The 17,495-nt window shown below is 40.4% G+C and overlaps 1 protein-coding gene across 7 annotated transcripts in view; it reads right to left on the bottom strand.

Annotated features, from left to right (window-relative positions):
- LOC142384351 (suppressor of tumorigenicity 7 protein homolog) overlaps nucleotides 1-17,495 on the bottom strand; it is a 54,765-nt gene that overhangs the window by 564 nt on the left and 36,706 nt on the right. For 4 of the 7 annotated variants that reach the window (XM_075470529.1, XM_075470535.1, XM_075470530.1 and 1 more), the window contains 13 exons: nucleotides 16,992-17,074; nucleotides 15,118-15,277; nucleotides 12,852-12,906; nucleotides 12,320-12,435; nucleotides 12,122-12,197; nucleotides 9,674-9,828; nucleotides 9,419-9,516; nucleotides 9,099-9,228; nucleotides 7,027-7,099; nucleotides 6,363-6,465; nucleotides 5,738-5,888; nucleotides 5,478-5,570; nucleotides 4,263-4,405 (listed from right to left, as the gene is read on the bottom strand). In XM_075470529.1, the coding sequence (XP_075326644.1) occupies nucleotides 4,263-4,405; nucleotides 5,478-5,570; nucleotides 5,738-5,888; nucleotides 6,363-6,465; nucleotides 7,027-7,099; nucleotides 9,099-9,228; nucleotides 9,419-9,516; nucleotides 9,674-9,828; nucleotides 12,122-12,197; nucleotides 12,320-12,435; nucleotides 12,852-12,906; nucleotides 15,118-15,277; nucleotides 16,992-17,074 (1,436 nt within the window). The remainder of the gene's footprint in view (nucleotides 1-4,262; nucleotides 4,406-5,477; nucleotides 5,571-5,737; nucleotides 5,889-6,362; nucleotides 6,466-7,026; nucleotides 7,100-9,098; nucleotides 9,229-9,418; nucleotides 9,517-9,673; nucleotides 9,829-12,121; nucleotides 12,198-12,319; nucleotides 12,436-12,851; nucleotides 12,907-15,117; nucleotides 15,278-16,991; nucleotides 17,075-17,495) is intronic. The other 3 variants (XM_075470531.1, XM_075470532.1, XM_075470534.1) reach the window with 3 other exon arrangements.

Genomic DNA, 17,495 nt, shown 5'->3' with positions numbered 1-17,495 from the left:
GGTCACAATAGTTGTTTTTCACACATGCACAGCAGCCCCAAAATGTTCTGGTGTGGCTGCATGCGAGACGGCCAGAGTCTGTCAACAGATTAATCTCAGAACTAAAAACACACCAACAGTGAGGAGCACTGAGAACGAGTTCAGTTATTCTATTAAATATGTAGATTTTGTTCCATTAACTCCACTAATGCTTAATATTTTAGCATCTCATATTTCCTACTCTTAACACTTCCTGTTGTCTTGTTTAACCCTTCCTGTTGTCTTGTTTAACCCTTCCTGTTGTCTTGCGGGTCAAAAGTGACCCACTACCATGTTTAGCTGTGGAAAAAACACCTTAAACTATCTTTTTCCAACTTGAAATTTTGTGACTTTTCCTAAAGGGACCCCATCATTAGAAAAAGTCTCACTTTATTTTTGTTTATGTTTCCATGTGGGCTGTACACCACTAGGGTACAGAGATTGTCTTATGGGTCATTTTTGACCCGTGAATTATAAAAACATTTAAACACCAGAAAATATAATTAATTCAGGAGTAATGACTTCACATTTATATAATAGCAATAATAAACCTTTATTATGTAAAAGAAAACTGAGAAAACAAGAAAACTGTTGGTCCAACTGACAGTTGGTTTGTGGTTAAAAAAAAAAAGTGTAATCCTGAAAACTGCTGATTGTCTTTTTGTATTGTGTAAGAAAAAATCCATGATAAAAAATGTATTGAATTGAGTTGAATAGATAAATAACAGGTGGTTTCATCATACAAAATAGATTTTGGATTTAAAATTCAACTAAGTTGCTTTATTTTGGGGCTTTGGTAGGGCCCATAGGACAAGGGGAGTAAACACAATGTTAAGACGGCACACGGGTTAAGTCATTGTTTGTATTGTCTGGAACGGCTGATGGGCTGCGCGGCGGTGTGATGGTTAGCACCGTCGCCTCACAGAAAGAAGGCTCCCAAAATGGATTCCCGGCTGGGGCCTTTCTGTGTGGAGTTTGCAGGTTCTCCCTGTGTATGCGTGGGTTCTCTCCAGGTACTCCGGCTTCCTCCCACCACCCAAAAACATGCATGTTGGGTTAATTGGTGTCTCTAAATCGACCCTAGGAGTGTGAGCGTGTGTGTGGTTGTTGGTCTCTGTGTGGCCCTGGGATGGACTGGCGACCTGGCCATGGTGCACCCCGCCTCTCGCCCAATGACCGCTGGGGTAGGCTCGGTATAGAAAATGGATGGAACAGCTGAGTATTTTTTTTGAAGCAAGTAAATTTCTAGCTTTTCCAACACTGAATCACACACTTCAAAAGACTCCAAAAAGAAGATGGATGTGATCAGAGTTCATGCAGTTTAGTTGGGTTTTATTTTTGGTTTTAGCTACATTTTTCTTGGAGTTGCAGTCAGATGTTATAGTGTGACACCCAGTGGTTTTCTGAGGTCACACAATAAGCTTTTAAATGTCTAATACACTAAAGCACTGGATGTTTTTACTATGGTAGCACAACATAAGTCAACGAACAAAAAGAAAGACAGAAAACCCGAAACATTTAAACACTCATAAAGCAAGCCATCTCTTTAAAAACAGAGCATTGGAGTCTGTGGGCTTTTTAGCTGAAGAGCACGGTTTATTCAGCGGATGAAAACTTTTCATTTTGCTCACTCTGTCGTGAGTAATAACGCGAGCAAAAACTTCTTCTACCTCGTGCTCGTCTCTAAGATGAAAAGCAGACCGTGGGACTGAGCTGAAACAGTGGAGGGCTATTTTCAAAGAGCTGAATTAAAGATGTATGAGGATCACATCCAGGTCTCATTTTGACTGCAACAAAGAAACATCACATTGAATATTCCTTTGTATCCGACGGAACATGATCTAGATGCCATCATCGGTTAATGATCTTCATGATTTCACATTATTAACACAAAAGCAGTTTTGATGTTCGTCCTTTTTATTACAAACACTGCATGGTACGGTTTCATCGATTAATTCATCATCACAGACTGATGTCAGGACAGCTGAGTCGCTGCCCATCTTTGGCCGCAGGCTGAAACCCATCTCTGCAGGAAACACTACCCTGATCCGCCCTCTGAGGACATCACCTGCTTCGTCCCAGCTTCTTACGCACTTATTTGTTTCCCAAATTGTCTTCCCATTTGTCCAGGTACCTAACTTACTGCACTTACTGTAACACTAGTTTTGCTCTTAGCTGTTTGGTTTTGGAAGGAAATGCACTTATGATTTCTGAAGTTCTTTTGCCTACCGATGTGGAACACACTTATTCTAAGTCGCGTTGGATAAAAGCGGCTGCAAAATGACCGTAGTGTAATGTAATTAAAGTCTTGGAAAAACAAACTTTCCATTTCCTCTTTGTGTCTCTGAGCAGCGTTCTGCGCTGGCAACAACCATTGAGGAGAAGGTGGAGAGGAGCAGAGGGGCGATAGGGACTCCAGCGTAGCAACATGGAGGTCAGGGAGGTTCCAGCTTTGTCAGATGGCAGATAAAAGCTGAGAGGGTTGGCACAGGAGCGCGTTGCGGGCGGTTTGAGGTCTGCCTCGCACCTTGGATCGCACGTCTCTGTTTGTGCTTCAAAGAGCACTTCAAAGCAAAGGTGTGTGTTCTGTGTGTTTGAACTATGTGCTCAGGAAGAGATCGGCCTGCGAGTCAAAATGTGGGGATCGTCATCTCCATCAGATTCCGACTGGATATCAACATGATGCAGCCACATCTATACGCATATTTAATGTTGCCTTTTAGAAAACAATTCCCACAAATTGGAGACAGTTAAGAGAGAAAAGACTGCCAAGGAATCAGATCAGTTCTTCTGTTTTGATGCTGAAATCAGTGTTAGAAAATGACAGGTCTGATACCTGCAATCATTAACCTACATGTATACAGTGATAATGGATTTGTTGTGTGTTATGAGGAAACTGCATCTCTTGATTGGCTTTCACCTCATGATGGTGCTGTTGACTCAAAGTTGCACTGATTAAATACAATGACCAACAAGCCTGGTTTTAATAATAGATAATAGTGACGCGCAGCCTCTAGCCCATATACTATCACACACATGCACTGCCTTGAAATATGTAAAATTACGCTGATCCGGTTGGCTGATCATGTGGCCATACTCGACCGTGCTCCTAAACGCACTGTGTTCCAGCCAGGGAAGTCACAGCATTTTGGAACTTTTCAGAGAAAGAGTTTCTCTTCAGCTGCTGTAGTCGTGGATGCGAAACAGAAGGAAGTGCTCCAACAGCAGACGGAGGCAGTGAAAGTGTCAGATGTTCTCGTGGGCTTAAGAGGATCCAACTCAGTTCGAAACAGGCAAAACCAATATATGAATTTGGGAATTGCCAAAAGCGCATTCTACTATGAGTACGAGGCCCAGAAAGGGGTAAGAATCCCACGCTGTGGCCCCCGGTCTCAACTCACCACCCTTGGCTGATTTTGCAGGCATCAATTGGATAGAATTGTACTGCATCGAATTGGCTTGCATTGAAATTATTGACATTTTCTCGTCAAAGTTCCTTGAGATGACTTGTGAATTGGCACAATATAAAGTGAGCTGAAGTGAATTCTTTGGGGTTTTTTTTGTCAAAACTGTTTGAATAAAGATTTTCTGACATTGATAAATGAACCAGGTCTAATTTCATGAGAGTTTTTGGCTGCTCTCATGAGTTGAAAAGGTTTCGGGCCTAAGGTGGTGCTCTTACTTTCTTTAAGGTTGTCAGGTCTGTTTATGAATGAAGCGATGAGAGATTCCTGCATTAATGTCGGTGAGAATTCAGTCCTCTGTGAAGGAGCAGGTGTGTGAGCCTGCCTGTGTGTGTGTGTGTGTGTGTGTGTGTGTGTGTGTGTGCTATACAGCACTCAGCAGGTAGATCTATCTGCTGATAGTGTCACATCAAGTATGAATGATGACCCCACCCACATTCCAAGTTCACAGGGAAAGGCAGGAGGAAGAGCGCCCCCCCCCCCCCCCCCCCCCCCCCGGCAGCTAGAGTACAGAAAAAAAATGGACAGCCCAGACAAGACATTTTGTTCCGAAAGGCACTTAGATAGAGAGGTAAAGAACCATGAGACAAACTGTTGCTTCCAGCTGGTTTTATAGAGGAGAAGCTTTAAGACCTGCCATCACTGACCAAAGTGCAAGATAAGAGGAATGTTTCATCGACCACTAAAACCACAGTCAGGAGATTATCTACAAGAGAGCTGTGGAGTTGATGTTATTTAACTTAAAAAAAAAAGTTTGTGAGTGTGTCGGTGTGTACTCACCGCTTTAGCAAACACACCCATGAGTTCAGGGAACTGGTGTGTGAGCAGAGCCAACATGGCGGTGAAGGAGCAGAGACCAGCGGTGAAGAGGATGAAGAAGGGCAGCTCCTTCTTCGGGTAGACTGACACCTCATGAAACACTGCTTCCACGTGGGAAAGACACAAACAACACAATGTTAGTTTCAAGCAAACAAAACATTTTCAGCAGTTACAATCACTTCAGCTATGTTAATGCAGTCCTCACCATCACCACAGTCATACCGCACACAATCTTTTTCGATTTATGTTATTTAAATCCAAAGCCATGCACACCCCCACATAGAAGCCAGCGATAACTTTTATCCTTTTTTTCAAATCTATAAACAAACCCCCAAAACTGCCAAATTACGTGACTGACAAACCCGTTCTCACGTTTGATGGCTAAAAATCTTTAACACGAGTTCCCTTTTTTCAGTTAAAATTTGATTATAGTATACAAAACGTGTCTGAATGCATGTTAATTTTGAGAAAAAAGGTAATTTTTCCACTGCTGAGTAAAAGAAACGTGTGAAGGCAGCAGTGTGAATAAAGCTCTCTGTCATGCAGACCTGTCTGATCAGGTCACTGCCAACTAACGTCTCTGTAGAGTCTGCACTGCAGGATCTCACAAACACGTATGAGGCGTGCTGCTGTCGTGTGGGGGAAAAAAGGCCCGACTGCAGCTACTCCCGTGTTGGCACATGGTTTAACAACTGACTGACATGTCATTTGTGTGTCACTTTTGTTTAATGAGGCTTGTTTAATGAGGCTGTGGTAGTTAAAAACCCAATTGTGTGTTGTAGTGTGTGAGAAACACATTGAAGTGTGCTGCTGCTTGTGGCGGGAGGCCAAATGAAGGCTCGTGTTTGGGGACAGACGAGCTGCTGAGCAGACAGCAGGACCGACGCCTTGCAAACACACAAACACACACCACCGCTCAGCAGAATGTGTCTCACTGACAAAACAACAGTTCAACCAAAGACTGATTTCAGAGAACTGGCTTCTACAAAAGAACAACTCTTGTTAATCTGGCAATGAATTGCTGAATTATTGAGTGATGGTACTGCAACTACAGCCTTCCATATATATATATATATATATTTTTTTTTAACCATAGCTAAGTATATCAGAGCGGCTTAAGTGTTCTTGAGAAATACACTTTGTATGTTTGTGTGTGTGTCTCAGGGCGTTTCTTACTGGGTAGCAGCTCTCTGTCAGCGGTTTCTGTGCAGATGGGGTAGGGATAGAACAGGTGACCTTTCTCCAGAGGATATGGAATCATTCTAAATGCTGCAAACACACAGAGGACATAAAGACTGGATGTTTTCCTGCAGCCAATCATTGGTCAGTTGAAGTACACCTCAGATAGAAACTGCTCATGCACTGGCCAACTGCCACGAGATGAAATATCCTTTAGCCTGACGTGTGTATGCATGTGTGTGTTAGTGTGTACTTACTGCCCTCCCAGGTGCAGTGCAGGAGGTTGAGCGCCCCCTCCACCCTTTTCCAGTGCTGCAGGTGGAAGAAGGCGTAGGCAATGGCTTCGCTGTCGCCTCTCTTCAGAATGTGTTCTGGAGGAAGAATCAGACTCTTCATCTCCAGCAAATACTGATGATGAGGAGGAGGAACGGAGAGGAACAAAGATGATAAACAAGAATGAGATAGAACTTCTGTTTAATGACACTGATTCCTCTGTTACTTTCTGATCTCTCGTGGATCTGTGATGCTTTTCCATTTCTTTTTTTTATATATATATATATATATATATATATATATATATATATATATATATATATATCTAATGTCCCGCAGAAGGTAGGGAAGCATCTGGTCTGTTATACATTTACCCTGCAGCAGAACCACGAGCCCAAACACACAGACATAAGCAACTCAGCTTATGTGAAAATGTCTTGTTAACGGTTTGCCACCTTCACTGACATTCACTGTGTGACATTGTGAGGACGGCAGGTGAGTGCTGTGTGTCTGTTTACAGCATCAGTCACACTGACGCTTTCAAAATTTGAATGGGTCCAAACTTTACACGTGTGTGTACAGCATGAGGAGTGCCACACCGAGACTTACTTTGGGGACATGAGGGTTGAACTCCACTGCTCTGTGGATGGCTTCTACTGCGTTCATCTCTGCTGTGCTCAGCCCCCGCCTGGACGCCGCCTCCGGAGAGAACCTACACACACACACAATCTTTAATCCAGACCCATCACTTGCAAACTATTCTCCCTCAGAGCACCAAATGTATACCTTATAAATGGTCTAATAAGTACAATGACTTAGGCTTGTGTGTAAATCAGAAAGACCACAGCCTTTAGACATGTCAAAATTGATGACAGTGTGTACAATTCTTTGAATAGATGCTAAGAATTGCAATATGAACAAAAAAAATTAGATGTAAACAAATTAAAAGTGATCTAGAGATTAACAGCAAACACTAAACGCAAACAACAGCAGCAACAGTGCGACTGTATCTTACATTACACGTTCATAAATAATCCTGCACCTTTGTGACCAGAGCGTTCAAGTGAGATGGACAAACTCATTTCTCACAATAACATTGATCACTCCCCAAGGTAAGCTCTCTACTGTTGAACCATTACTCAGTCCTATGCTCTCATTCATACTGACAAATGTCCCTGTGGCTATTTTCTGCTTCATTCTAAAACCTTAAACAGCAGTGCAGGAATGTCAGATCCCTGGACGAGCATTGTAACCGGTGAAAAGCAATACTCACTTGTCCGATACCGCCCTCGCTTTGAGCAAGGCTGCTGTGTAGCATATTGTTGCAGATTTGGGTAAGCTAATATCTGTGGAGGGTACAAAAGGCAGAGAGAGGGGAGGGGGTTGTTAAATGAATATAGTAAAAGTTTGAAATTACAGGTTGTCGTTAGAGGGGACACTGCAGCCTCATTGTGGGGGCTTGTCAATGAAGATGATGGGTTTAGGTTTCAGGGTTTCAAGGGATTTGCAAGTGTTTTGTTATAGAATCTTATTTTTCAGTTATCTGAACAGTTGAGTGTGATCCTTCATTTTACAGATGTAACATGATCACATAATCTGAGCTAACATATAAACTGACTCACATATAAAAACAGGTTTCTAGGACTGCCTTCTTTCACCTTCGTAATATTGCCAAAAATGAGGAAATCTTGTCTCAGAGTGATGCAGAAAAACTGCTCCATGTATTTGTTATGTCTAGACTTTACTATTGTAATTCTTTATTATTGGGCTGTCCCACATATTCTCTGAAAAGCCTTCAGCTGATCCAAAATGCTGCAGCCAGAGTTCTGTTGAGAACTAACAGGAGAGATCATATTTCTCTAGTTTTAGCTTCTCTTCATTGGCCCCCTGTTAAATTCAGAATAGAATTTAAAAACTTCTCCTCACATATAAAGCTCTTAATGACCGAGCTCCATCATAGCTTAAAGGTTCAGACCTTTAAGCTATGATGTTGCTTGGTCAGTTTTCAATATTTTCCAAACATAGCTCTTTGCTTTCAGACTGCAGGTTACTTGTGGTTCCCAGATTTTCTTAAAGTAGAATGGGAGGCAGAGCCTTCGGTTATCAGGCCCCTCTCTGTGGAACCAGCTGGCAGTTTGGGTTGAGGAAGCAGACACCCTCTACCTTTAGGATTAGGCTTCAAACTTCACTATTCGATAAAGCTTAAAATTAGGGATGGCTCAGGTGATCCTGAAACATCTCATAGTTATGCTGCTATAGGCTTGCACTGCTGGGGGACCTCCCATGATGCACCTTTTCTCACGCTCTCTCTCCTTCCTGTCCCTTCAGCCCCTAACCGGGTGAGGTGGATGGCCACCCATCCTGAGTCTGGTTCTGCCAGAGGTTTCTTCCTATTAAAAGGGAGTTTTTTCTTTCCACTGTCGCCTCGTGCACGCCCGATTGAATCGAAGAAAAGTGTCAATGCAATCTGTTGGTTTCCTTAGCTAGACAACTTTTATTTTTTTAATTGGCTCTATATGAATTGGACTAATTTGGAATTTAATGAATTGGAATTGATTGGATTATGATTTTGTCATAATGAATTAGATTGTAATAGGCTTGAATTGCGCTGTATCTTTGAAGTGCCGTGAGATGACATTTGTTGTGATTTGGCGCCATCTAAAAAATAAAAACTGAACTGAATGGAAATTTGTTAAAAAAAAAAAAAAAAAAAAGATTTTGTCTAACCAAACATCACAAAATACAAAATATACCCTCCGTCTCTATGTGTGCATCTGTCAAAGTAAAGATGGAACAGTTCAAGACATTTCAAATCAGAATGAAATTGGAAACCATTAAGACCTGAGGTGTGCTCTAAACATAAATTACAAAGGTCAAGTCTTAATGGGTTAATTCAGACTTTCCACCTAAATTAACTTAATGAAATTTTAAAAGACATCATTTGCTATACAAGAAGAGGTCTGCATGAACTTTTGAAGCAGTGGAGCATGAAATGGGAAATACTTAATGAATTTTTGATGCTCTGGAGTCGCACTTCCCAGACATTCTTGCTCGGTGAAAAATATTCAAAGTAGATTGTGTGTGTAGTTAAATCTTTTGCATTTTAAGTTAGAAAGACAATTGTAGCTCTACTATACATCTTACTTGTCTGAAATTGTTTTAGGAAGTCTTGAAGACAAAAAATATTTGATTTTGTCTGAAAAAGTGACAGCTAACTTAACCCTAATGAGCTATCAACATGTTTTGTGCAGTTTAGTACAATCCCTGGTTCTGTTATTCAGAGGAGACGCTGCTTCCAGCACTGGTGGGTGTGTTGTGTATCAGCGAACTGTGCATGTCTCTCACCGTCGTACTTGGCCAGAACTGCCTGAACGTCAGCGTAATTCTGGAGTTCTAGTAGCGACTCCAACAGGTTTTCATGGATGTTGAACATACTGAGGAGAGGGAACTCCTTCATTAACTGGAAAACACACAACTGTTGTTACATGTAATACCAGGAAGGGGGCAACATAATCAGCAGACAAAAGCTATGGGTCATCATAATGCAATATTGTCCCATTAAAAAGTAAACTGGGTGAATGTCACTGTCACAGAAACAAAGAACATTGTTTGTCTATGTGCTTTTTCTCCATGTAATATACTTTGTTGGCAGGTTGTATACTTACATCTCTCATCATTTTAACTGCTTCTCGTGTTCGGCCAAGCTTTCTGGAACACATGGCCAGTCTCCTCTTTATATACACCAACACATTAGTGTCTCTTCCTGTTGGAAATACACAAAAATGTCATTTAACACAACCCGGTCACATAATTGGGAGCTTTATAAAGGCCTCGGCACCAACAAACTCCTCTCACTACAAACTCGTATTTAAATTTGATTCTCATTGACCCAACAGTGTTATAGCATGGGTGATACTCACTGTGCTGGGCTTCATACTGTGTACCATGATGCTGGAGCTGTTGGCTGCGGCGATAGCAACCCTCACCAGCTTTTAGCGCCTGTTTAAATAATCTCTCTGCCTCCATGATGGTGGTGGCTTCCTCCTCTGCCAGAAGGATGTATGCTGTCGCACAGCTGCAGGAGAAGAAGGGCCAGGGAATTAAAATCTAACACTGTCTCACATTGTGTTAGAGCTTCATTCTTTACTCAGAGTACAGAGCTTCTTGTTTTTTCTTCTCAGTGAGGCATCTCTGCAACCTAAAACTAGCATCACCTGACAGAACACTGATCAAAGAACATTTCCTCTGAGTCAACCTACACATCCTTGATATGCGCAGAGAGCAACACATGATGCCTCCACAGATGCTCCTAAAAACTAAACAGTAACCATCAGGACAACATGCAGAGTTACATTTTTCGTATGAATTCTGTTATTCAATAAGAAGAACTTGAGGAAAATGTATTTACTCTACACTTACCACAGCTGATTGTGATGGAACACAGATTTGAGGCCATGGCAGTGACAATGCATCAAGTATGTATGTTTCTGCCAGCAACTTTAAAATGTGGAGGTTGTGCTGTCATCTTCAAGCTGGCAGCACAAAAGACCTACACAATCACCAGTTTGGAGATGTGCACCCAAGATTCCTCTCAGCTATTCAGTACCAGAACAAATCTAAAATATGGTCATAGTCTTTCTGTGAGTTCCTTTTTTAATGCTGCTGAATAATGACCAAAAAAAGGACCAACAACACAGCGTCTTTCAGATATTCACTTCTTCCAACATTCCAATGTGATGGCATCATATATGTATCAGCACCCTTGCTGTTTTTCTGTAACGATTTACGACAATCTCACCCGGTCAGCTCAACATTTAACGCATCGCTTTCTACACAGCCCCAGTCTGATCTGCATGCAGTCACACTAATGGATAGGCATGCACAGTAGAGGCTGGTCTTCATTTGGCATATCTTTTCAGAGGAATCCAACAGATCACATCATTAAAAATACAAATAACAGACTTGTCCAAACTTTGCTCCTCCATGGTTTTCCTTCCATTATTTTGTACAGCACATATGATTTTTTTAATATTGCTGTGGCGAAACTAAGAAGAAAAATCTTTATTTTATGCCTGTTTCAGTGTTTAAGGGTGTGCCGCAGCTTCTCCTCTCTACAGCAGACAGCACAGAGGCCACAGTGTCCACATGTGAAGTGAAAGATGATGTTTTTCTTGAGTTGGACGTCTTTTCTTCGCTTATTACTGAGACTGAAACGAAACCCTTACAAGAAAGAAGCTTGTCCAGAGTTTTCTTTAACATAAACAGTTCAATGGTGTAAAATATATTAAAAAACCTGCTAAGTTCCATAGGCCCCTGGCACTGGTATGTTTCACACTAACACAGCCTGCTTGGCATGAACAGTAACATTAGCTTGACCTGTTGATCATTTTGGCTTATCAGTCATTATTGATGTGAAAAGTTGTAATAACTTCTGCAATCATGGAGTTACTGTAAGACCAAAAGTGTGTCAGGTCACGGTCTCACTGAATTCTCAACAGGTATCCTTTGAATGGTGTTATGGTGTTTGTTTTCTTCTCTTTTCTCTTCAGTCACCTCATGCATGCTCAGGACGGGGGATTGGACCGAAGAGAAGTTTCGGTGCAATTCGTCGGTTTTGTTAGCTAGGAAGTTGTTTCAGAATTGGACTAATTTTGAATTTAATTAATTGGATTTGATTGGATTATGATTAAAATGAATTGAATTCCAATTGGCTTAAATTGGACTGTATTATTGAAGTGCCTTGAGATGACATTTGCTGTAGTTTGGCGCTATATAAATAAAACTGAATTGAATCAGATTTTGATGAGGATAAGATCTCTGCTCAGGTCATAAACTGTGATAAGTAGTTACAAATATGCAGAATAAAACATAATCCTGACAAAAATGTGACAAAAAATTTAAACTAAATGTGCAATTGTGTTATTAACATTTAAAAATGTACACGTGACTGTATCTAAAAGTGGACGGCTATGAGCAGGTATCTTTGGTCTGTTGCCTTATCTTTTATTTCCTTCAGTGAAGAGAGACGTTCATGTTGCAGTGATGCCACTACTGCAAATATTATTGCAAATAAAGCTCAATAATAATCCTAAAAAATAATGTGATTCTCTAGAATAAACTTTGACATGTTCTTAATAGAGCTGACACACAAATAAGTTAGTTTTTAAATAAACACAACATGGAGAAAAGCATTCACTTAGTTAACACCCCCCAATGACCAAGGCCCTTTAAGCCAAAATTTTTCTTGACTCCTCAGCAATACATAAAACCAATTTTGAAGTGCATCTCCACTTTAGTCACATGACAGTGGCAAAAGGGAGCGTTGAAAAGGGTAGACAAATAGCGAAAGGAAGAGGAAACAAACTCACTCTTCAAGCTCCAGAGCTTCATGTGCAGCAGAGATGCGAGCCTGCGGGTTTCTTTCTCTCCACGCCTTCTGCATGACTACAAACACACAATCAGACAGGTATGTATTTCATATGTCTAATACAACATTACCACCTATATACAATAAAAAAAAAAGAAAAAATGTCTACATTTTATGTTCGGCGTATATGTTTTCTTACTGGCGTCAGCAGGCCGCAGGTGGTCTGAGTCGCAGGTAAAGAAGGTTTGGTGGTCTTGTGCTGACAAGTTCATGTCGTAATATGTCAGCGGCTCTCGACCTGTTACCCATGTATAACTGCATAAAAGCACAGTAACAAAGAAAAAAAAAGAGAGACATTAATTATTAACTGTTTCAAAATGGAGAGAAACTGTTATTCAAATGTACTTCACAGAATGAGAAAATAAAGAGCCAGGCCTACTGATGGGGCAGAGATCCAAAAGACAGGACAAATAGCAACTGACTACCTAAATCAGAAGCGTGGGTAATGAAAAAAATGAAGGATGAGTCAACGGCAAGAGCAGGAGGCAGGCAAATCAAAGGAGAACAAAAGAGCACTGACAGCAGACCAAAGGGAACAGAGACAGGGAAAAAAATAAATGAAGATCAAACAAATGACAGATTGTGAAGCAATAACAAAGGGTTAGAAGAGCAGAAGAGCGAGCATATCAGACACAAATGAAGACAAACAAGAGGTTGAAGAGTGAACTCACCGATTATATTCTGCGCCACGAAATAAATTCAGTGGATTTCTCCATACTTTACATTCTGCAGCAAGGAGACAGGGAGAGCACAACACTGATGAGTGTCAAGGGCAAAGCCAACACTGAGCCTGTTCTGCACACTTCAAAGGTTCCGCTGTGCATTCCTCCATATACCCTGCAGCTCTCCGTGTAGCACACTGATCTCTTTGAGAGCACCACTGAGAGGGAAAAGGTTCTAAAACTCCTTTGTTACCAAACACACTTCTGCACAAACTCTCACTGTTGTCAGAAAACCATCACAAGTTTGCGTTTTAGCTACAAGCACTGAACTTAACAACATGGCTCTTTATGATTCGGAGACCAAGATATCTTCGGACAGGGAAACTGATTTCACACATCAAGACCATTTTACTCACGATGAGGCGTCTGTGTCAGCCTGAAAAAAACGTGTGTGTATATGATTTGTGACTGGAGGTAGCTCAGATAATCCCTGATAGTTATTTAAGCGTGAGATGTAACGTAATATTGTTACAGGGAATGTATCACTCAACAGTTTTGGAGCTTTGAACCAGACAGGGAACTTCAGGACAGAATCTCGGCCTCAGTTACATCTAGTTGAATCCTGTTCTTAGTTTTATCCTGCCTCTCACATAGAACAATAACTTAACTGAACATGTCTGTGTGAGCAGTGCAACTAATTATAGTTGTTTTAAAATGATAGGCATAAAGCAGAAAAAGAAAAACTCTCTCATGAGACTCTGTCAAATATTCATGCTGCCTAGTTTTATAGCTTCAAAAGATCGACTTGTTGATTTTAACTCAGCACATATAAACCAATTAAAAGTTTTGTGGCTGGAAACTAAAGCAAATTGCATCATATGCACATAAAGACTTCAGTAGCTAGATCCTCTGGAGCAAACTTGTAAAGATTAAACTGACTGAGTGCGGTTATTTATCACCGCAGATATGGGCTGCTGTTGCAATGACATTCAATGACGTACAAATACTCCTCTAAAAAGGAATTTGGGTCACCTTCTTACAGAAAAATACTTTTTTTTTTTAAATATCAGAAAGCTTATTCTGTTTAGCCTGTTTTAATGGTCTTTTGATTTAGTTTGCTTTAATGGAAATATGGTCCACCTTAAGTTCAAACATCACCCCAAAGGAAACACAAATATAGTTAAACTGATTTTCTTAATACTGAAAGGTTTCGGTTCATCGGATTATTATGATATGAAACATAACTTTATTCTGAAAGGTTGGAAGATTATGCAAATGTATCTACTTTCTAGATTAAAGGCTACAAACATGTGAAGAAACAAGTCCACAAAGAGCAAATCGTTAGCCTAATAGCATAATTGCCCAAGTAATTTTTACTTTACTCTCCTACCACTGCTGCATCACCCTGCCTTATTGCCTATGTCCTCAGCCTATCAGAACACATTTTAGAGTCCAAAATCACAATCTGCCTTATAGTATTAAATATAATACTATGATAAAAGTTTGATATGCGTATGATTGAATTAATTACCATTATTATATCAATCTGAAGCACCAAGAAGAGTGTTGTGTAATCTGCAAAGGGATCCAGAAGCTGCTCCACAGGCAATAACTTTTTTTTTAATCATATATATTTTTTTATAGTCAGACAGAGGTCAGTTAACTAAAATATGAGTGTATCTTCTGATTTACAGCCGAGCTACATATTCAAACCCAATTCATCCAAATGGAATGCCTTAAATAAACGCTCATTGTGTCAACAAAATCATTCTCTTTTTCTGTGTCAATCCACCTCCTCAAAATAAGTGTCACAGGTTAACAACTCACGACTAGATGCTCCACTCTGCACGTAACTCTTAAAGAAACGTGGCTGAAAAACTATTTCAATAACAAGTCAGGCCTCAAAACTAATTGGTTCCAATTAAAACCAATTGCTGGCATTCTGCAGCTTAGCTAGATTTATCTAAGACTTGACTTTAAGTCAGCCCTGTGTAGCATCCAAGGTAACATCCATCACACCATCCATCCATTCAACTACCTTGTTCATTTGTGTTTGCAGTCTCTTTCCTTTGGTAATAAAAAAAAAAAATAAAATAAAATAATTAAAACAACCAACAAACCCCTTTGATCTCATAGTATGTAGCCTATGACGTCAGGCTGGGTATACAAGCTGAAGTTAATAAACTGCCACAATAGGACGGATGTTGTATTTATTTTAGTCCTGACAATCATATCATGTGATGTGATAGTAGGTGGTAAATCTATTAGTTCTTACCAGACACACTTTGCCGATTGGAATCAGCCTCTCCATTACTGGTGCTTGAGTTGCTGGGAGAGCTGCTGTCCACTCCACCCAGCAGGGGGCGGAGGTGGCTTACAGACACCTGCTCTATGAAGGAGGTCCCATACTTCCTGAAATACCACCACTCAAAGATCTGAGAGGAGAAACAGAGAGACAGCAGGAGACTTGAGTTAATTGAAAAACATTATGGGTGTTTGGAGTTGAGCATAAAATCTTTAACAGGAAGAAAACGCCTACAGTGGTAGAAAATATACTTTAGCGTTTCATCGGCCAATCAGATGTTTCAGCAGGACATACATAAAGTTTAACACAAGTGCAATCTAATAGATAGCTGAGAAACACATCATCAGCTAAACAATCTAAGCTATGCTTAACAAGTCTTTACCCCCCCCGTTATCTGAGTAAGTCCGATTAACACCATCTGAAAGAATGGGTTTCAGGGTGTGCTTTTCCAGATCCTACCAATTGCCACCTCAACCTTCAACCAGAGTAGAGGAACTTCGGTGACAAGTCCCAGTATGAAAATGAGAAATAGGATTGGGTTATGACGTCTGACAATGATTCAGATGGAGGAGAGAGGTCTTCTGCTCATCTACATAAGAAACCATCACTTTACTGTGCTGGGTTTGAGCTACACTCTCCTCTTCATAGTCAAGTAAAACTATTTACACCAACTGCAACTCCAAAAACTTCTCTATAAGCTCATTCAAAAAACACTTAATAAAAGGTTTAAACCATCAGACCAACAGTTAAGCGTTCATGCTCTGTAACAAATCCCATCAGCTCGTTAAGGAGAAGAATGGTGCTGTATTCAATAACTGGACAAAATAAAATTGGAAAACATTCTGATATGATATTCATTCATTCTTATGTTTCTAGTACTGATGGCTAAATTTGAGATAAACATTGGTATTATTAACTACTTTTCTACATATAGGCTACAGACTGCTATCTGGTGTACATTTTTTCACATGGTTGTCTTAAGACCATCAGTAGAAAATTAAGAAAAAAGAAAAAAAAAACTAAATGTGACAAACATCTATTCCAATTACCAAGAAATGCCAATTTCTAAAACCAATTGCCCTCCACAATTCTTCTCGATTTCACAGAACATGTGCAAAGCTCAACATCGTTTTCAAGCAGCCTTCACAAATTGGCTAATAGCCCGGAGGCCAGAGAGATTGAGTTAATTAAAAGAGGGGCTATTTTAAACTACAGCCCAAACACTGCTGCAGTTTGCTGTCTCCGTGGAGAACCTGAGAGATTAAATAATTGGAACCATCAGCATCTAATGCACAACATTGAGGACCTCTATTCAGATCTGCATCCCCATCCCAAACAAATCACCCCAAATCCATTCTCTGTCATTTGAAAAGCCCAAAAAAAACTTTACACACTGTTAAGCAGTGTAGAAGGTAGTGTAGTAGGTGGGGTGAGATGGGGTTTCATCTTATGAAAGACCAAGAGTATACATTTCCTCACTGCAGATTCTAGTGGCTTCTGAACCAGTGATTCAAGTCCTAAGAAATTACACCTTGTGCTCATAAAGTCAGGAGGGGAGCCAATTCTAAAAAAGATTTTTCCCATTAACATGATGGATGAGAATGTCAACTAAGGGCACACAGTCATCTACCTAAAGATGAGATTTTCACACTTATTTGATGGATCAAATTATGAGTTTAACATAAAGAACAGGCAAGAGATACCTTGGGTTTTGACAAAATAGTTTTTTTTCCCCAAAAGAATACAGAAACCAGAAGCGTTATTAACAACATACTGAAGTGCAAAACTGTGAGCAGTTATCAGCTTCAGGGTAGGCATAATGGCTCAAAACAAGGACATCTTACCAGTATGAGTCCTGATATGAGGGATGAAGTGCCTGTGAGAGCCACGTAGAACTTGGGCGTCAGGGTGTTGAGAAACATGCTTACTACAGAGAAGACAAAAAGGATAAAGAAAGGTGCTTCAATTCGTTTAGACATATCTGTAGATTCAGTTCCTGTAGGTAAAAAAGTTGAGTCTATAGAGAAGAGTGTATGAAAAACATAGAAAGACTCAAGATTTAAGGACATTTGTGATTCCAGAACATTAAATATTTCATGCAAAAAGACATCCTTCACATGCAGTTAGGCATTTCCCAGAGAGCCCTGCTGCTCAGATATGAAATTACAACACCAGGGGACCAAGGCAGGGTTTAACCACAGAGAAAAGATGTGCTGAGGGTCCAAAGTCAGTGGAAATTAAGCTTCACTGGCAGCCTGAAGTCAGAGACAATCTTTTAAAACAGCTTTTGCAAAATTCTGCCAAGTAAATAGGACTTATGGCATAAGAAATGGCATCTAGATGATGTC

This window comes from Odontesthes bonariensis, chromosome 7 (genome assembly GCF_027942865.1).
Source record: "Odontesthes bonariensis isolate fOdoBon6 chromosome 7, fOdoBon6.hap1, whole genome shotgun sequence".
Classification (NCBI taxonomy): domain Eukaryota; kingdom Metazoa; phylum Chordata; class Actinopteri; order Atheriniformes; family Atherinopsidae; genus Odontesthes; species Odontesthes bonariensis.
Note: the sequence above shows the minus strand (reverse complement) of the source record. Positions and strands in the feature narration are given on the sequence as shown.